The 21,338-nt window shown below is 37.2% G+C and overlaps 2 protein-coding genes across 3 annotated transcripts in view; both read left to right on the forward strand.

Annotated features, from left to right (window-relative positions):
- The first annotated feature begins 3,767 nt into the window (after positions 1–3,767).
- Positions 3,768–13,394, forward strand: tmem183a (transmembrane protein 183A). The gene is made up of 8 exons (XM_038298147.1): positions 3,768–3,991; positions 4,181–4,270; positions 4,343–4,516; positions 4,600–4,759; positions 7,547–7,727; positions 7,979–8,059; positions 9,630–9,776; positions 12,433–13,394. Exons 1-8 carry the CDS (start codon positions 3,928–3,930, stop codon positions 12,622–12,624), a joined length of 1,089 nt encoding a protein of 362 aa, XP_038154075.1. The 5' UTR covers positions 3,768–3,927; the 3' UTR covers positions 12,625–13,394.
- A 5,824-nt stretch (positions 13,395–19,218) lies between these two features.
- tfeb (transcription factor EB) overlaps positions 19,219–21,338 on the forward strand; it is a 56,076-nt gene continuing 53,956 nt past the window's right edge. The window contains exon 1 of one of the 2 annotated variants that reach the window (XM_038298086.1): positions 19,219–19,473. The gene's annotated coding sequence lies outside the window, so the exon portion shown is untranslated. The remainder of the gene's footprint in view (positions 19,474–21,338) is intronic. The other variant, XM_038298087.1, reaches the window with a different exon arrangement.

Genomic DNA, 21,338 nt, shown 5'->3' on the forward strand with positions numbered 1-21,338 from the left:
GGCCCAGGTGGAGGATAACTTTGCTACTTCTGTTATTTGCTGTTGTTTGTCAAATGAAATGAACAACGATAAAAAATAAATAATGGAACAAAATTCACTCGATAGGGAGTGGAGTTCTTGCATATTTCCATGTACCATTGAGCAGAGTTAGTACAGATACACTCTGGACATGCCAGCAGTCCTTCACAGGGAAATGCAAATACACATATAGAACAAACATAGGTAAGGGCAATTTAAAGACCAGTTAACCTAACAGTCATGTTTTGGTTATGTTGCTTTGAAAGGCAACATAACCAATAGCTCCATAGTGTAGCCCAAAGGTGAACCGAGTTTCTTGGTGTGACAAAAAAAAATAAAATAAAATGATATATGTAAGCCTCTAAAAATACGCAGGCATTTTCATTTTTTAAATGGTGTATTGTTTATAAAAAATCTGTCAGAGCCTTGTAAACATAGTCTAAAGAATAAATACAAAGACAGAGGAAAAGTGGCGGAAATTGAAATCAAACAAAGAATGATGGAAAAGTGGCTTTTGGACATTGAGAAGCAAGGCTGATGGCAACAGAGGATGTAGGGGGGAAAAAATGAGATAAAGGAAAGATAAAGAAACCCAGATACTAACAGATTGTGAGCTTGGGTTGAATGAAGATGGAGGAAGTGGATGAACACTTCCTCCCAGTTTACTGTGTTACAGCAAACGGTGTTACAGTTTACCGTAACACAGAAACATGGAAAAATTTGAACCAAACATGTGAGTAAGGAAAACAACAAGAAAAAGGTGAGAAAGAAGCATAGAAACAGAAATAACAGAATATAAAAGAACCATGAAGCTTAGAGTAGGAGCTGCAGCTGCTTGGAGGGAAACATTAGTGAAGAGGACAGCTCATATAAGGCTACGAAAGATCCAAAGGTCAATACAGAAAGATATGTGTAGTGGGAGAAAATATTAAACTATTCACCCCAGTTAAATAAACAGAGATCGATGGATTTCACTCAGTCGGCACTTTATTTTCATATTTTTACAAAGAGAGAACTGTTCATCATACGGCCTGTACTGCTTGGTATTCAGCCCTGTTCTGCCTGGGCAGAGTGTGTTCCCTCTACTTACAATAATGGAAAGCAGTCAGAGTCAAAACAAATTACAGACACTTAAACAGTAACATGTTATGAATAATTCTTGAAAAAGAAACTGGCTTGTTTTGGGAAGAAGCAATGTCTGGTCTACAAACACACACATGATGGGGAATTGTGTGGCCTTGCAGGTAAAACAGACTGCGTGAAAACTTTTATAGTGAGTAAATAGGATAAATTAATATATAGAATCGAAAATTTTCTTACCACAACATCCTAAAAGGACAAAGTAATAAAAATAAAACCAAAGTGTCAACAACTGAATCCCTTTGCCCTAACTCCTGGTAATGCCATTAGATAGGGTCAGATTTTGTGGATAGAGGAGAACTTCAGTTAATCTTGAAAACCATTTCCTTCTGACATGCAAATTGTGTGCAGAGGTTGGTTCAGGATTGGTACCAGACAGGGACAATTAGTAAACAAAATGTTTCGTAAGAATGTGCGTGACATCTAAAGATACTTTTGCCAGGCATAGTATATTGTACAATTGGGTTAAAGTGATAAATGTTTTAGAGCATTCTGATCAGCTGTCTCCCTGTGTGGTGTGGAGGCTGCAGCCCCGCAGACTGGAAGAAGGCAAGGAGAGTGGTGAGAACAGCAGAGAGGATCATTGGGGCACCTCTTCCCTACATTAAAGACATTCCATCCCAGCGCTGCTTGTCCAGAGCCAGTACCATCATCAATGACCCCTCACACCCCCACCATGGACTGTTCTCCCTGCTGCCCTCTGGGAAGAGGCTTTGCAGCATTCAGTGCAGGTCCAGCAGATTCTGAAACAGCAAACAGATGCAAAAAAAAAAAAGCATAGAATAAACAGAGCTACTCTTAAATTTGCAAAAGTCAACAATGAGTTGGATAATGAAAATGTGTTGTTCTGCTATTCAATTAAATCATATAACAACACACATAAAGAGCATAGCGTAGTGTATAAACTTTTACAATCAGTCCACTGTATTTATTTCCCCATATCTAGGAAAACGAAATAGAGTGAGCTCATTGTGAATTCATCAGCGACATCTGGGGAAGTAGATATATGTTTTTTAGTAAGTAGATGAATAATAAATGTAGAATTACCTATGATACCTACATCAAAAAATAATCTGCTTAATCACATGTCCTAAATGATTTTTAAAAATATTTTTCTTGTTTTGTGGAGAAATTAAGCAAAACGTTGCATATGAAATAGTAGGGGAGAAAAATAATTTAAAATAATGGCAAAAGTGGCTGAAAATACATTTTAATAAATGTAAAGTAATTTATTTACTTTCACATAACAGTGATTGGGGCTAGACAGTTACACCATATGGTATTTTGACAATTTAAATATACAAAATTACAAAATAAGTAACATTTTCTTAACTTTACAACTTCATAGTCAATCTATAAAAGAGGTTCTAATAATATATATATATTTTTTAATGAATGAACATATTTTTGAAATGTAACGTTTTGTTTTCCTTATATTCATCATAATAATTAATTTAATTATTATTATTATTGTTTTTATTATTATTATTATTACTATTATTATTACTATTATTATTATTATTATTAACTTTAATTATATAGTAGGTATCCCAAAAACATTTCTCTTTGGAAGGCTATGACTTTTCCAATGGTAGCTCTAGCGCCCTCTAGCGCCCCCTGGTGCCACCATTGCAGACCAGTCTTAAAAGAAAAATAAACGAAAGAATTCATATTTAAAAAAGGGCAACTGTTAAAAAAAGCATAAAGTAACCCTATCTATCTATCTATCTATCTATCTATCTATCTATCTATCTATCTATCTATCTATCTATCTATCTATCTATCTATCTATCTATCTATCTATCTATCTATCTATCTATCTATCTATCTATCTATCTATCTATCTATCTATCTATCTATCTATCTATCTATCTATCTATCTATCTATCAAGATTTATATAGATGTATATAGATAGTATAGATAGTTTGATACATATATAGATATTTACTGAATTAGCATCTCTGTTGGATAATGTCTCCCACCCCATGCATGAAACTGGTGCTGAACTAGAGAGCTCCTTCAGTGACAGACTGCTGCACTCTAAATGCACCAGGGAGCGTGATCACAGATCCTTCCTCCCAGCAGCTGGAAGACTCTATAACCACCACTGTTCCCAACAACCTCAATAAGTTGTTATACTGATGCTGCTTTTTGCACAGTTTCTAACTTAGTCAGTTAAATAACATGCTGCTGTCATTATCCACATCTCTGATGTTGCTGTTATTTTCAAATATCTATTGCTGTAAAAATGTCCATAGCTGTATATTGATAATTTTTTCTCCAGGTGCAGCAAATTTGTACTCTCCCGACAATAAAAAGTACTTGCCCCGGGCGATCAGGCAATGGTTAACATCGAGCCCTGTATTCTATTCTATATATATAAAATATTTAAATGTAGATGAGTGCAGTCTAAACAGTCAACTGACATGAGTCCACACACACTTCTAAAAATATCCAAACACTGGGGAAAAGAGACAAATCTACCACAAATGTACATTATAGTTTAGCCATATCTGGTATTTCCATAAGGCGGCAGTATTGCAACGACACAGAAGTCGAAGATAGAGAAGAAGAAAATGAGAAGCGCGAGAAGCTTTCCTTCTCGCGGGATTTTCGGATGTGACGTCATTCCATGATGGCTGAAGACCCCGGCGGAACATTTTTTAATTTATCTGTTATTTTTTTGTCTTTCTCTTTAACTCGGCTTGCCATTGAGCCATGGCAGGACTCACAGGCCCGTTAGTCGTTTCTTTATCAGTGGTGTCGACATGCCCAAGAAAGGGAACCGAAAACGGCTGAAGTTTAGGGCCGGAGACGTTTGCTCTGAATCAGGTAGCTAATTAGCCCCGGGAGGCTACACTTCAACCTTTGACACAGCCCTGATCGTTCACTTTGTTAGCCCTGAAGTTACTTTGAAGTTACTTTGAACAGGCGGTAGTCATTAGAACACAACACCAGCTCGGGTTTTAGGAGTTTAAAAGTGTTTATCTTAATGTGTCTAATTTATTTATTTTTTTCTAGTCACAGTTGCTGATTTTGCTGATGCGGACCCAGCCGTCGTGAAGTCTGGTAGAGTAAAGAAAGCTGTCGCCAATGCGATTGAAAAAGAAGGTAAAAAACATGCTAACGTTTAATTACTGTAAATGAAAATGAGACTGTGTTCTAATAAGCCTCATGTTTCAGTAAAATTGCTGTGCGGGTTGGAAGCCTCCCAGGGGGCGGTAGAGGAAGTCCTTTCGTCTGCAGTCGGAGGAGACGCTGCAGGCAGCAGTGATGATGACCCTGAACCCGATGATGATAATGAAGGGGGGAGCGAAACCAAAGTGACCCGCAAAAAGAAAACCAAGAGAAAGAAAGGTTCTATTTTAAACCAATCTTTCGATCACTCTATGAATATTTATTCCGTGTGTGTTCATTGTGCTGTTTCCTTTTGATCCCAGGAAGCAGTGAGAGCAGTGATGGGGAGGATTACCCAGTAGACATCTGGTTGGTCCTTTCTTCCTACATTCGGCCTGAGGATGTGTGCAGGTTTGCTTTGATCTGCAGAAGCGCCTGGACAGTTACTTGCACTGCAGCTTTTTGGACCAGACTCTACAGAAGGTGATTAGTTTCAAGGTTTTAAAGCTGTTTTGAAATGTGATGAAACATATGATTAGATGTGGAAAATATTGCCTCAAATTAAGGAGTAAGGGTGATGCTGGTGAAGATTCATCCAGGTCGTAGTTGTTCCAAAAAAAGAAAATTAAAAACGATCCACTGGACTTTGTTTCCAAGTTTGAAGACGTTTCGTTTCCCATCCAAGAAGCTTTTTCAATTCAAAATGTCAGGAACTCAACGCTATTCCTGACATTTTGAATTGAAAAAGCTCCCTGGATGGGAAGCGAAATGTCTTCTAACTTGAAACTGCTGTGGATTGTTTTTAATTTTCTTTTTTGTAATAAATAAGGGTGTTGTAATTATAAGGCCAAGTGAGTTTGTTGGGTGCAGAAAAGTTTGATAAACATGCATCCATTCAAATAAACAATCTAATTACAAACCAGATATTAGGAAGGAACACTCCCAATGCAGTCGAATGCATAAATAGGGTTTCCGCGGGGTCATTAAAAGTCATTAAATTATTATTTTTTAAATTAAGGCCTTAATTGGCATTAAAATGTATTAAATGTGGTTATAGTGGCATTTAAAATGCTTTATTTTCTTCTCATATCAGATCTACATTTTCCCCATAATGGCAATCCGATCTCGAACTTCAATTATTCTCTTTCCACCACAGCAAAAAACATGTTTGAAACATGAAGACAAAAAATTTATCAAGGTTTATACAGGAATTAGTAACTCTAAATCAGAGCTTTTTCAATGCTCTTTTAATGCTCTTTGAAATAATTTATATATTTATATAAAATTATATATAAACCCTTAACCCCACGCAGCTCCCTGACCGCCACACTATGGCAGCCTACTGCTCCCCATGGGGATGGGTCAAATGCAGAGAGTAAATTTAAATATGATCAATAAAGTTCAATTACTATACATCTATAGTAAAATGGCAACAGGCATGACTCACATTGGTTTTAAATCAATTAATACAGGGATCTATAACCTTTCATTTCCAAAGAGCCATTTTGTCCCGAGTCTGACCAAGTAAAAGTTGTTTAGACCCGCAAAATAGATGACTTTTTAGAAAAAAACTATTTTTTTTTTATTAATATTATTATTATTATATTGTATATGTAAGGAGTTGCAATCTTAAACAACCAACAATGTATGTATTTTCAGCTTTTAAAATAATATTAAAATACATACATTCCAAACCACTTAAAAGCTAAACTGTTCTAAAAACATATATTTCTGGTTCTTTTAATTATTCTTATCCATCTTATAAAAACCACTAAAGCTTTTAAGACTGACATTTATTTTGCAGTGAATTACTTAGCTCTTTATATACATTTTAGACACTGTTAAGAGCCACTGTAGAGGGTCCAAAGAGACGCATGTGGCTCTGGAGCCTCAGGTTGCAGAGCCCTGAAATACGATGTTAATTAGGATTGATTTCAGACTTTTTACAATAAATAATCACATTCTTTATTGGTGAGGAATTTAAAATTAGCTCATTAAAGCTGAAGTCTGTAAGTTTTTAAAAATCACCTTTTTGTCATATTGGCTAAAACTGTCCCTATGCCCAGACAGCAGTACATGTGATATGTAACCTGTGAAAAAAACTGCTTCAATTGGTACCGCCTGCTGCCTGTATTTCAATCTGGAAGGAATAATTCGGGACGAGTCAAAACAACCAATCACAGCCAGAGGAGCGTCTGATGGAGTGTCAATCACAGCTCACACACGCTGAACCCCCCCCCCCCCCCCCCCCCCCCCCCCCCCCCCCCCCCCCCCGGTCGCATGCGGTAGCCGCGCAGATGCTGTGAGAGGGGTGGAGCTTGGAGGTGGGGCATGAGTGAAGCAGAGAGGGTGGGGGAGTGGCGTGAAACCTGTTTTTCTTCAAATTTTTTCTGCTACTTCCTTAATGTTACAGACTGCAGCTTTAATAAGATAAAGTTTTAAAATTCAGCCCTATATGGAATATTCTATAGATTTTTCCAAGCTGTGGGGAAAATATATTTATATAAAACTAAAATTTATATTATCACATTATTTTTATGTTCTATTTGGTGCAGAACTATTTTGAGATTTGACAGCCTTCTATACACAGATATGATTTACTGTTGTAGCAGAGCAGTAGCTATGATTAAACTGTGCCGTTTGACACCTGTTTTACTCTTAATTCAGTTGTTACTGTTTTTTTTTATTTTTTTAAAGCAGGTTTCCACTCATTTTAGATGGGAATGTAATCTTTTCAAATGATTCTTGCACACATTATGTTCAATTTCTCATTCAGTTTTTGTTATTCAGTTCATTTTTGGAATGAAGAATAAACGGTATGTGATATAAGATTTAGCCAGTTTCTAGTCGACTTATTTCAGATAGAAGCTGGATCTTAAAACTTTACCTTTAAATATCGGATGTGCTTTCTTAACCTCTGAACACAGGAGTTCCCAGCTTTCTAAGGTTTGTTAAAATCTTCTTATCTGCAGGAGTTGTCTGTTTTCAAAGCATGGGCAGCTGAATCCCTGCCTCACTGTTTAAGATTTATTTCCATAACATTAACAAAAACTTTAATAGGAAAAGAGCACATTAACCATCATGAGCCTTTCCTGTTATTTGGGGTGTTTTTTTTAGCTGTGAGTGGCTTCAATTGCTTCATATTAGACTCTTTATTGCAAACGGTGCTAATTGGGTGCTAAATGTGTCATATTAGTTCTGAGGTAAACCTGTATGCTGTGTAGTGTTTTTTTAACTCCATTTTTTTTTTTTTTTTTTTGTACCTCAAAGGCACTACAGGGCTGAAATTGATCTTCCGTTTGGTCTCCAGCCGGACTCCATGGATAGGATGCGTTGTCTGCGGGCTTGTGTGATCCGCTCTCTTTTCCATTTGTACGAGCCGTTTAGCTTGCGGGTTTCAAAAATTCCTGTGCTGCCAGATTCCACGCCCACAACGTTGCTCAACTCCAAGGTACAAAGTTTTCCATTTGTGACCTCCTTGCTTGTTTATTTTCTTTTAACAAGTTTTTCAAAGCTAGATTTAAAAATACCTTTGATACATTTGCCATTCTGGGTATCATATACCTGCAATGTGATGGGTTTAAACTATAAAGTAAGATTTTGTCTTTAATATTCTTCATACTAAAAGAATAAACATGACCTGAAGCTGAAATGTGACATTATGAATTAGTGATTTTAAATGCCTGTAATCTATTGTTTCAGTGTTTACTCTTCTGGGTCAAAAAGGTGTCAGGCACTCGACCAGAAGCATTGTGGGAGTTCAACTTCAAATTTAAAAAGCAGGTAACTGTTGTCGTTTCTCCACATTTACTTGTGAAACATCATCAGCCACAGTCCTAGAACTTTTCAAATTCACAAGAACAGCAAACCCAGAAAGGACAAAGTCCCTGAATCTTGTTCTCGCCCCTCCCTATTTACCCAGCATGCATCAGAGCAGACTTGTCCGTTCTTGAGATCGACAGCTGTCCCAGCATGCACTGCTGTAGCAGCAGCTTTTAACAGAGCTCAGAGTATTAAGTTAAAGTCGTAGGGAAGTAATATTTAAATGTCAAACCATTCTGGCTTAAACATGTATATAAATGTATTTTTTATCAGACCATATTGTCCCAAAAGTTAGAAAATGTAATTTTTTTTTTAATCCTGTCTTAAAATCTATTTTTTTTCTTGTCATCTTATGCAGGCCAGTTAGTTATACATCAGCCTGAACATCTAAATTCAGCCAATATATTCATATGGCGCAGCTAATATATGCAGCGGTTGAAATAAGAATTATTTCCTTTTCCATTGAGTTCCGTCCCAGTGTTCACGGGGATGGACGTCTGTGTCTTCAGCAGGCATAGAGCTAACAGAACTGGCAGCGTTGCGAGGCAAGGGCTCAAACATGTACGGCTGGAAGTCTTCTACACCAAACCAAGCTCCTGGCGTCCTCTTCCACAACATCTTCATCCCCGCTTTTCTCCTCTAAATAAAAACTGTATGACAGAGGAGACTCATCCACGACCTCCGACACTAAACTCTCCTCCTCTTGCATGTTTTCTCTGTCCATAGCGTTCCTTGACAGTGTCGTTTCTAAGTCACCAATTTAGCACTTCTTGGTCCCAATGGAATTTCTCATTGGGATCCTACTAGCACTTAGTTGCTAACTGGTTAGCAAGATGCTTCCGACAAACCGGAAAAAAAGTATTTTTTTAGATTATTTAAGGCGAGAATATCAGACTTTTAAGTATCACTATATGGCCCATTTACTGATTTAATGTGTAATAAAAAAAAAACAAATTCCAGGTTAAGAGGACTGCGGCAACCAGCGGACCTCCGATCGTAACGGCAGCCAGGGCTAACAATAGCCCGTCTGCAGCAGCCCTCTCTCTGCATAGCGTGCATAGTGTGTAAAGTACTGGTGGCTCTGATGGCGAGTGTTTTTATTTGGGAAAATGTTTGATTTGTGTTTATCTGACTGTCTTCATTATTATTCCCCCACTAAATGAAAAGAGTAAGAATTATTATCTAGAGACTATTAATAACAGGAGGTTACATGCAGCCCTAGATGAGTCGGGCATGTGGTGACTTTACGACTACGCTTCTGTTCCAATTGACCCATATTTATGCTGCATGCTCCTGTTCTACCAGAGTTCACACTTTACTGTGTTCTTCTCAAGAACATACTTGGCGAGGACACAAGTCCGTACTTGCCTTCTTGTGAATTGAGAAAAGGCCTGTGTGTTTTTTTTTTTTTTTAAAGGAACAAACTGTCACTTTTGCCTTTGTTCTGCACACAGTTGGTTTAAATGAATACCCTTTGGTTGTTGTGATCCCCTGCTGTGATAGCATTCTAAACCAGTCTCCATCCCTGCAGGGAAAGAACGGCTTTGCCAAGTCTTTGCACCTGCCAAAACAATATGAAGACGTTCATATGAATCCAGACTCTGACTGCTGTGTGCTTCAGGTCACCACGCTCAACTACATCTTCATCCCTGTTGTCATGGGACTGACACTTACCCTGGTGGGTGGATTTTCTTTTTTCATGGAACTCAATTCGCCTCTAAAACAAGTATATCCCATCCTGATAGCAAATATAATCATTACTACTGATATCCTTACAGGATTTATCTTCAAAGACAAGCTGATTCTAATTCTAGTACCTGTGTGTTAATGCAATAAAATCAGTGCTATATATTAGTAGAGCTTTCACTAACGACTCATTTTCTAACAATTCATTTTTCGACCAGTCGATCAATCTTAATGACTACTTGACAAAAAAATATGGATGTTGGCAGAGTAGCCGCAGGATGGTGGTGCCAAGTAAAAAAAAAAAAGGGTCCATTCTATCTTTGTCTGTGTGTTAATTCGATAAACCCTCTGTCTCGAGGTGCCGCCGTCTCAAAAGCACAAAAAAATACTATAAATGCGCGTGCATAGCGTTATTCATTGTAGTTTACCAAAAAATTACCAAAGAGTTGAGGGGGCCGGCTTAACATCCAAAAAAAGTCGGTCATCGTACTTCAAAAGGTTTATAAAGAGCATTACTTACTAGGCGTTTAAACAGGAATCATGTTACCTACATCGTCCTTTCCTTTTCAGAAGCATCCCCAACCACTCCTGTGTGTTTCCTTTTACGGTGCTCGTGCATCGTGGTTGTGCTGCCATGATAAGGCAACAAGGACTTACAGATTGTGCAAACCACTCTATCACTGTTACAAAGTATTCCCATATTTTGGATACTTTTGGTTTTCTAGAGACCTACCGCTGCTATTTTCATGTCACGTTCAAACCAGAACCAACAGTAACAGAAGCTCGAGACAGGAGAGAAAAAGGGAGCCAATTTGCTAGTGATGTGCACACAAAATAAGGGCTATGGAGCGGAACTGCCTTAACTCAGATGAGCCGGTTGCTCAGAACAAAATAGGCGATAGACATGCTGACGAATTTTCATCTTCAATAACATCGACTAATTGCAGCAGCATTACATATATAGTAAATTCTCTAATATTGGCCTGTATTCCATTAGCGGCCGGGACTCTAATATTGGCCGGTCTCGCTGTCAGAGGAGGTAAATAATGGCCGGTCTCTAATACAGGCCGGGGCTATAAACGTTTTTTCTGGGCATACCTCAACATTATACTTGTGGTAGTAAGTAACATACAAGTACCACAGCCCTGCGCTGCTGGACGACAGGCCCTGACTGCTGCCCGTCTGTGCGAGGAAGAGAACAGACACGCAGCAGAACATGAGGAGGAGCGCGAGTGATGAGGAGATTAAAGGGAGAGATGAAGAGGAGGAGGAAACTGAGGAGGAGGATTAAACAGAATTGGAGGATTTTTTTTTTTCTTTTTTACTTCAAACCAAGCGAGACATGGTAACTGTACTTTTTCAATAAATGAACCTAGTGTTTTATAGGTTCAAATAGACACAAAATCTCATTTTTATTCATTCCACTGGTAGTCTGTTTTGCTCAAATAGCAATAGAGGCCTGTCTCTAATACTGGCCTCTATCCAATAAAGGCCTGGACCGTTATGCACTTGAGTGAAATAAAGGCCCGGGCCTATATTAGAGGATTTACGGTATATATATATCACAGTTTCTGGTGATCATTAAAAGTCATTAAATTGTTACTTTTTGAATTAAGGCCTAAATTGGCATTAAAATTCCTTAAATGTGATTATAGTGGCATTTAAAAAGAAAATGCAAATTCAACAAAAGTGGCTGAAAAACGGGGAATTTGGGACATACCTGCAGCCTGTTGAGGGTTAAGATGACGAAGGATTTTTGCCGTGTTTGTTATATATATTTATATTCTTATGTTTGTATATTGAGAGAGAGAGAGAGAGAGATTTTCAAGGCTCTTTGTTGACGGCATTAATTTTTTTCTAAGAGCATTAAAAACCATTAAATTAGTTACTCATTCCTGTATAATATAATTTGTGTTTGCTTAGGACCAAGGACTCTAATTTTTGAAGATAACTTTTATTTGTTAGAATAAATGCCAAAAAGGTTCATAAAAAAGCATAACTTAAAAAAAAAAGCATCTGTGAAATAGCTTGTGTTGACGTTTCACAATTTAAGAAAATTAAAAAGAAAATCTGTTTGGATTAATGTAAAAAAAAAAATGTATTCATTAACACGTTAACAATACATTTGGGTAGCAGAGATGTAGATGTAGAAGGATTAGGTAGAACGTCTCCTTTGGACTGTGCAATAAATAATGGATATTTTCAGCACAGTATTTGGGCTTGTCATTAAAAATTAGCAATGGAGTGCAGCATATTTTGGCTGTTATGTGTAACTGGTTTCTGCTCACAACATTAAGAGTCATGGAAGCATCAAGATGACGGACCAGAGACTAGTTAACATAATGTAGGTTTTTTGGAACAAGGAATTGAAAAATAAGTTTGACCAATTGTTAAAATAAAGGTGTCACTAAAAGTTATAGTGAAAAATATATCTCAGTCTTTCAGATTTATTCATGTTTTTATAATCAGTCGGTTTGTTGATGTTTTAAGAAGTAACTTTATAAATGCCTTTAAAATCAAAGCATTCAAGTTAAGGATTGGAGCAGTACAACAATTTGATTCTCTGAAAGAAACAAAAAATGTACATTAACCGCTTATTTTTCTCTCCATAAAAACCCTCTAATCTGATGTTCTTGTTTTGCTAACAGTTCACGATCAACGTGAGCACAGACATGCGCCACCATCGCGTCCGTCTGCTGTTCCAGGATTCTCCTCTTCAGCGTGGAAAGCAGAGAGGGGATCAGGGCGGGACGCAGGTTGTCCTGGATCCTGTGCACAGCGTGAAGCTTATGGACTGGTGGCATCCGCTTTACCCTTTGTTACCCTACACAGGAAAATGACTCCTCCTTCCATTCCACCCTGAGAAAACCAAGAACTCTAATATTTGTCCAAAATAATCATAAAATGAATCACATTCAGTTGTTGGTCATCGTTTACAAAAAAAACAGGAATGTAATTTATTTAATTGGATCGGCTAACGTTGAATGTTATGCGAAAAACGTTATGTTGCTTAATCAATGCTTTCTTCAAAGTTAAAATATTAGATCAGTGGGGCGGTTTTTTCTCCTACTGATGCAGCAGATTGGTTCAAGCCTGTTTCTAGTATTTATACATTTATTTAGCAAATTTGGTTTATTTTTAAAATATCCAACTGTTTTCATATTTGATTGCTTTATAAGAAAGAGGTTGGAAATATAATTTTTTCCAGACAACTAATCTGACAGCTTTTTGTTTTAACTGTTTACTGGAAGATCTTTTATGTTTTTGCAAATCAAGCGATGCCATTCACTGCCATAGGCGGTGTAGCTCTGACTGGCCTGGATGTCATATTTAGATCAGTTATGCCTGGTGATGGGAAGCAGCGCTCCCACTCTTATTGGTTTAATCATTTTCAGAGATTCAGAACTATTTGATTTGCACATAGATGGTAGAGGGAAAAACAGGCATTATATCATCCACATATCTTTGTAGTAGTAAAACCCTTGCACCAAAGGACAGCTGGTTGTTTGAGTTTGGCAGCAGATTATATAACATGATGGTTTAGGTTCATCAAATGAAAGGTATCTGTGATAAAACATGCTGGACTTGAATAAAGCCACTGCTCTTTCAATTGTCTCCATTCTTGTTTCTGTTGTAAAGATTAACAGAATGAAAATAACAAATAAAACTATTTCTATTATCACCAAATAGTTTTTAATAACCAAAAAAACATTTCAGTTGCTAATAAATTTAAGATAAAAATTAAACCTGTACATCTTGACTTGTTCATGCAGTACAATAAACTATCTGTGCCTCCCTCCAGTGGTCGCTCTTGGTATTACATATGTCAAGCTGTTGGTATACTTTCACATGCTTACAGCAGTGCATTACTCAGCTTTCTGGGAGTTAAAAAAACAAATCAAAACTTTAAAAAATCTTCCTAATTTGAATAAGTTTAATAAAAAAAACGTTTGATCAGCCGATAGCATTTCTATCGGTATATTTTTGTGAAACAAAAAAAACCCGGCAATATTTCATCCTTGAAATTGCATTAAAACCCTCCAAAACAGTCTTGTGACTCTAGACTGAAGTGAAGTTCCAATGGAAAAGTTTGATATTTAGGTTGAATATTTAAATTTTACTAACCACAAATCAGAATTCCCCTACCATAGGGAAAAAGTTATCAGAAATTAAATAATTAGCTCCTAATTAAATATCTACAAAAAGATAAAAGTGACCTGTATAAATGGAGCATTAGGTTAATTAGCATTTATATTTCAGAAACATCACATATTTTTGCCTTATTTTAAATAAAAATGATTATTTTAAAGTAATCAGAATTAAAGCCTAAGTGAGATTAAAACTGGGTTTCTATCTTGATTAGGAGTGAGTAATGGCAGGGGTGTTGCGATTCGATAAGTTTCACAATACTTGGGGGACAATATGGTATGATCATGATATTGCGATATTACTATATATTGCAATATTTTTCCCAGCTATCAAATGTATAAGGAGAAAAAAAGCAGAGGTGTCAAGTAACGAAGTACAATTACTTCAGTTTTGTACTTGAGGTATCTATACTATCTATACTTATTTTTCTTCCTACTTCTGACTTCTACTCATTACATTTTCACACAAGTATCTGTACTTTCTATTCCTTACATTTTTAAAACAAACGTTACTCGTTACTCTTGGCTTCGGTTTAATTTTTATAAATATTTATTTCACTTCATGTGCGCCATCCAATGCAGATCATTGGCTCCATCAACATCTAGTGAAAACTAGTGTAATTAGATGAATCATAAAACGCAAACACTCATTGGTTAGCTAAAGGAAATCATCAGAAGCAAGCAGGTGTTCTTCAAACTGCTAACGTGAATTGCCTATGCCATGCTACAATGTCGGATTCAGAAAAACATTTTGAAATGTCTGAAAGGTCGGACACAGGCGAGAGCGTACCGGGAAATGGAGACAGAGACCAACAAGACTTCCCTCATCCTTGGTCCTATCTCAAATAAATTTTCAAAATAGTTGAAAATTTGAACTTTCAATTCATATAGTGGCATCTGGCTGTTTTTTTTTTTAAAGGTTACTTTATACTTTAAGTAGTTTTTGGAGCGCATACTCTTTTACTTTTATGGTACTTGAGTTAAAAGGTCAAGTTGATACTTCAACTTTTACCAGAGTGTTATTGAACTGCAGTATCTATACTTCTTCTAAAGTAACAAATGTGTGTACTTTTGACACCACTGAAAGATAGTGATTGTTTACTTATTTTGTCATTTATGTTGTTTTGGGTTTGAGTCATGACTCAACTATAGATATGGCTCGGCTGCACAGCAAAAGGGCTCCTCATGAGGTAGCCCATTTCTCCTCATTGTTTTATGCTAAAATGTTTTTTTTTTAAATTAAAATTAGGAACTCAAAGATCGATATATCGGGGAGCTGAAAATCACGGTGCAACTGAAGCAATTTACCTTATTTTTAAATCAAAATTCAAACTGAACTGTAATTGATGCCTGTTCAGCGCATACAGGTTGTAACAGGCTCTTGTTGGCCCCTGTCTAGAAGGACCCATGGTATCAGGAATCCCCAGATTGCAGTATGCCTTGAAAGCAACCTTCCAGTGCAAAGCTTTTTGTTGTGCAACAGACGTTGAGCTCAACATGCGTCGATGTGTATCACATATCCCTCTGAGGAAATACACACGTGGCTCAAAGGGGTCTTAGGGAAAATGAAATGGAGCTCTGACAGGTTGCTCAATGAAAACCTGGCAACATTGATTTACACATTTATGGTGGAAAAGGACTAATGCAGACAAACATTTTATCCTCACAAAGTCAAACTCCTGTGGAAAGTAGATTTTGAGGGGTAAATTCTCAGGGTTGTAGCAGAGAGATGAAGAAAAAGGACCTCAGAATTAAAATTCAAATGTACAGGCGCTGCTCATAGAATAATAAAAAAAAAAAAAAATCAGGAATTCCTTAGAAAAAATGAAACCTGTTCTTTATATTCATCCATTTCACACAGACGTATTTTCTATAAATTCAATTATTGTAAGATACAACTAATGAAAACCCAAAAATTAGCATAGGAAAATAAAATAAGATGAGTTGATTAGCTGTGGCACTGCTCAGGTGTTGTGAGAGCCCAGGTTGCTCTGATGATAGTCTTCAGCTCCTCTGCATTGTTAGGTCAGCCATATCACAACTTACTCTTCACAATACCGCATAGACTTTCTATTGGTCAGGTGAGTTTGCTTCACAATTGAAATCAGGGATAGTATGATCCTTAAAGTCGTAGGGACGTCATATTTAAATGTCAAATCATTCTGGCTTAAACATGTATATAAATGTACTCTTTATCAGACCATATTGTCCCAAAAGTTAGAAAATTTCTATAAAAAAAAAAATCTGTCAGTGTTTTTTTTATTATTATTTTATGCAGGCCAGTTAGTTATACGTCAGCCTTTACACCTAAATTCAGCCAATCATATATCAACGGACATCTAACAATCAAATTTTTTCGGTCATAGCATCTTGATTCATATGGCGCAGTTAATATACGCAACGGTTGAAATAAGAATCATTTCCTTTCCCACTGAGTTCCGTCCCAGTGTTCACGGGGATGGACGTCTGTGTCTTCAGCAGGCGTAGAGCTAACAGAACTGGCAGCGTTGCGAGGCAAGGGCTCAAACATGTACGGCTGTAAGCCTTCTACACCAAACCAAGCTTCTGCCGCCCTGGCATCCTCTTCCACAACATCTTCATCCCCGCTCTCCTCCTCTAAATAAAAAATGTATGACGGAGGAGACTCATCCACGACCTCTGACACTAAACTCTCCTCCTCTTGCATGTTTCCTCTGTCCATAGCATTCCTTGACAGTGTCGTTTCTAAGTCACCAATTTAGTGCTACTTGGTCCCAATGGAATTTCCCATTGGGATCCTACTAGCGCTAAGTTGCTAACTGATTAGCAAGATGCCTCCGACAAACTGGCCACAAACAACTTCCTTGCGAACCACAACAATCCTGCCATCTTGATAAACAGCCAGTCACATTCACTTATTCACTATTCACTCATGTAAAGTCGTGCACCACTCGGGAGAAGTTGGAACAGCCACTTCCCTAAAACTTTAAAACAGGAGCTTTGGCACTCAGTGCAGGTGTCAAGTAAAATCTGCATCTCCATACAGTTGGTTCTGTAGCAGGGAGCATGAACTGCTCTAAAACTTCCTGAGAGACGGCTAAACTGACCTTGGACCTAGGAAAAGGCATTGGACCAACACATGCAGATGTCATTGCACCATCACCCGAAACCATCACTGATTGTAGAAACTTTGCACTGGACCTCAGGTAACAAACTCTCCTCTCCTTCTCCACACTTTTGGACCTTGATTTCCAAGTGAAATGCAAAAATTCCTTTAATCATAAAGCATAACTTCGGACCACTCAGCAGTTCCCATTAGTTTTAGCCCGGGTGAGATGTTCTGACATTATTCCCTGTTCAGGAGCGGCTTGACACAAGGAATGCGACAGCTGAAACCCATGTCTTGCATGTCTTGAAGATCTGACTCCAGTCCACTCTTTGTGATTCTCCCCCATATTTTAAATAAGTCTTTTTACACCACATATTTTCCTTCCTTTTGTACTGAGACCTCCCTGATAAAGGCGTTCATCCAAATAAATTCAGCCTGTAAAAGGGCCACAGTACTGGCATTATCGGACCTCAGTGCAGCATTTGATACTGATCACTTTTTATCACATTTTATTAGAGCATCTGGAGAACTGGGTCGGCCATTTTGGTACCCCACTGGACATGACATGAAAACTGGCTCAGAGTTCATCTCCTTAACTGTTTCTTTCATTGACAGCGGCCCTTGTAGAAGTAGCTTACTATTACCTTTTCTAACAAAGAGTGTAATTATAAATCTGTGCTTCTATGTTCCTTTTTATATGTCTGCTTCTGTCTCCTTGAACCCCAATCGCCCTCGGCAGATGGCCGCTCACACTGAGCCTGGTTCTGCTGGAGGTTTCTTCCTGTTTAAAGGGAGTTTTTCCTCTCTACTGTTGCTGCATGTATGCTTGGTGGGAGGGATTACTGTAGAGTCAATCACAAAATGAACGTGAATCCCCTAAGGTTAGTGAATGGATGCAATCAGCTGCTTTTCCTTAGGGTAAGACATTTTTATAATGTGATTAAATTATCTCTGTAAATTGCTTTGAGATGAGATATGTTATGAATTGGTGCTAAAGAAATAAACTGAATAAAATTGAACCTGACCCTAGATTATATCGCAGCAGAACCACAGGGGGATGGCTTCATGCCACCTCGCACTAACGCAGTGTTTTGTGCAACAAATATATGAGTTCTACTTTTAGGAATCTATGACAGAAAATATTGAAGTTTTTAACTGTTTTCTAATGTTTTGGATATATTTGTAAAATACATTTGACAAAGTAGTGGGGCTGGTTATAGACTGAAAGAAAGAAAGTAATGCAAATAAAAAAAAATACTTCCAGTGATGATATAAACACGTAAAAGTAGAGTGAGGAGAAATTATGCATTTCCATTGGTTTGCTTGGATTTTGGCAACAACTTTTCTATGGATAGTGTTTGTATGGGTTTTAAAGTGAAGATAATTCAATCTGTGAAATGCAATTTGAAAAAGAAAATGGAATTTTTGAAATCCAGTCTGAAAAAAAAAGAACAAAATGAGGTTAAAAAGAAAAAACGGAGATAAAAAAAAGAGATTAAAAAAATCTTAAAAATTTAGATGTGAAAGTAATTGAAAATAAATATATTGGGACATTTTTTATATAAAAAAATCAGTATTACAGATAAAAAAAAAAAAAAAAAATGTGAAAAATTCATTTGAAAACACCTTACAAAACAGCAAAGTTACTCTTAAAACATCTTTGATTAAAATGTTTTTAAGTTTCATTTCTAAATTGAAGTATTTTCCACATTTCAGTTTACAAAACGTTTTTTTTCATTTACTTTTTTTTTTTTTTTTAGAATAATGGAACAATAATGGAACAAAAGTAGCTCTATACATTCTGTCAACTTTTTTTCCTTTCCTCACACTGTCAAATGCAAGCCACCAGTTTGACATTTATAGACCTAGATATAGATCATCCTTGTATTGGTCTATATTTTAAACTCAGATAAACAACAAAACCCTGATAAAGTTTGTGGCTATAAAAAGACTTGATAGGAAAAAAAAAATGAACAACTGAAGGATAAAGATCAGCATGCTTCTGAGGCAAAATTTTAAAACTTTCACTTTCTCTAATCATAAAAAAACAAAAAACAAATTGATATAAGCAGATCCAGTTGCTCTCTTTATAAACATCTTCAGGAACTCATCTTCCAAAAAGACTGAGCAAAAACTCCATTACCCACAATCCCGTTGGAGGTCTGCCATTGGTGGTGGCACAGGTGACCGCAGACGCTCAGAGTTGTGACAACATCCCGACCGTCAAAACGAATACAATTCAGAACCCGAAGTACGAGCAGCTGTCAGCTCCCAGTGTGTGGAAATTCTTAGAAACAAAGCACCCTTCAACTTTACTACTAGTTTTTTTCTTTTCCCTTTGGATTTTTTTCTTCCCGTTTGAAAGCCGCTGTTGGGTCTGCTATCTGAGCTCCGGGGGAAGCGGACGCGCACTTTTCTTCAACCTGACTCGTTCTATCTGACCTTCAGAGCGGGTGAGTTATATTTCAGCGGCACCTTCGGGAATAAAACACCACCGCCTCTGCAAACCCCGGCGGACGGGATTTTAAGTGCGCATTTCCTGCTTGACAACCAGAAAATGTCGTTAATTGTCACATGCAAAAAAATGATATACTCTCCCGCCTTCAGTTCCCAATTTTTTCAGACTTTTTCCTTTTTTTCAAACTTTATCAGCGAGGAGAAACAAAATACTCGTTTTACAACCATAAATACATACATATACCATGTATACTGCAAAAAGTTGTCATTTTTTCTTAAAATAAGTGCATTTTTTCTTGGATTGAGGAGGTAAAAGAGAAATTTTGCCAAAGGATCAAGACAATTTACATTTAAAATAAGAAAAACCAATTGCATTGTCTTATTTCAAGTGCATATTATCTAATTATCTTATTCTAAGAGTATAAATACTCATTCCATTGGCAAACAATCTAATTTACTTACTCAAATTAGGGGTAAATAAACTTAAATTGAGAAATAATAACTTATTCCTAGATAATTTTTTCAGTGTAGGATTCTAAAACAACACCAACCATGCAGTGTAGTAGTTCTCACAAATCTATTACTTTTACTCCATAATAATTTCTTAATAAGCTTAAGAACTTTTTTTTTGCAGAATTTATTATGATTTAGACACAAAATAAATCCAAGTAATATTCAATGGCTTATTTTTAAATATCACAGCCAATGCAATGTTTTCCATCATCTGAAATGAGGAATAGAAAGATATAAATAATTAAAAAAAGGAAATTTAGCATTTTAAATAACAGGCAGAGCACCACCTTTCCCTGTTCCTGTCATCTGTGAGCCTGCCTGGAGGGAGCTGCCCTCTTTGCCATTTATAAGCTTGAAGCCTGCTCGGTATCAGTGACAACACCTCAGCAGTGGGGTATGCTGCTATGTATAATCGGTGACTGTAAACTGTACAGTGTGTAATACTCTGCTGCCTATTCAAGCTCTGTGTCTGACTGTCCTGCATGGCGCCAACACAGAAATAACGAGGGTCCTGCTGACAACTTTGCTCTGCTTTGAGCTGAATTCACGCAGAGTGTGATATCTGATGTCAGTAGTGCTTCATACGCAATCTGCTTTGTTTGTTATGTTGCATTCAAATATGTTTTTCTTGTTATAGTTTTTGCCTTCTGTTGGATGGAATTTGTTTATTGTTGGACTATTGCACGCATCCCACCTGGCCAGGGTGGGATTTACCATTAGGCAATACTAGGTAGCTGCCTATGGCCCCAAGTTCCTGGGGGGCCCATAAAACTCAGTTTACATGTATGGTTAATACAAGTATTCCTTATTTTTGTTCATTAGTTATGCTTTTGATTAAAAAAATCCTTCCACTAAAATGCCATCAGAACACTTATAATATTAACTGTGTCTCAGCCCCCCCCCTCCCCTTTAGTGTCCACCACATTAGATCAGTCCATTTGCTGCACATGTTCAAAAAGGTTCAAACAAACAGCAGTAAAGCAGTTGAAAACAAACAGTATGAAGAGCAATGTTGCCAACTTAGCACTATTCTTGCTATATTTAGTGACTATTCAGACCCCTCTAGCACTTTTATTTGAAAAAAGTGCCAAGCGGCAAATCTAGTGACTTATTTCTGCTGCTTAAAGCACCAACGTCTGCTCTCCGGAGCAATTAGATTGGTAACCCCGCCTCCTGCTCTCCTCTATCTCGTCTGCTGTCATGATTCATGCAGCTATTATTTCATCCAAATGAAAAATGGAGAACAGATAAGCAGATCATGGCTTGTCTACAGTGAAAAGAAGGACTGGGTTATTTACTTTTGCCGTCACCTATTTGGAAACACAGGAAGGAGCACTAAGCTCCAAGT

This window comes from Cyprinodon tularosa, unplaced genomic scaffold (assembly GCF_016077235.1).
Source record: "Cyprinodon tularosa strain WSP-4 unplaced genomic scaffold, ASM1607723v1 ctg40, whole genome shotgun sequence".
In the NCBI taxonomy this organism is placed as follows: domain Eukaryota; kingdom Metazoa; phylum Chordata; class Actinopteri; order Cyprinodontiformes; family Cyprinodontidae; genus Cyprinodon; species Cyprinodon tularosa.

Bases quoted from the DNA above. Each gene is read 5' to 3' on its own strand.
- tmem183a (XM_038298147.1), top strand. From the start codon at position 3,928: ATGCCCAAGAAAGGGAACCGAAAACGGCTGAAGTTTAGGGCCGGAGAC. The intron at 3,992-4,180 runs GTAGCTAATTAG...ATTTTTTTCTAG, and splicing joins AGACGTTTGCTCTGAATCAG to TCACAGTTGCTGATTTTGCT. The intron at 8,060-9,629 runs GTAACTGTTGTC...CCATCCCTGCAG, and splicing joins ACTTCAAATTTAAAAAGCAG to GGAAAGAACGGCTTTGCCAA.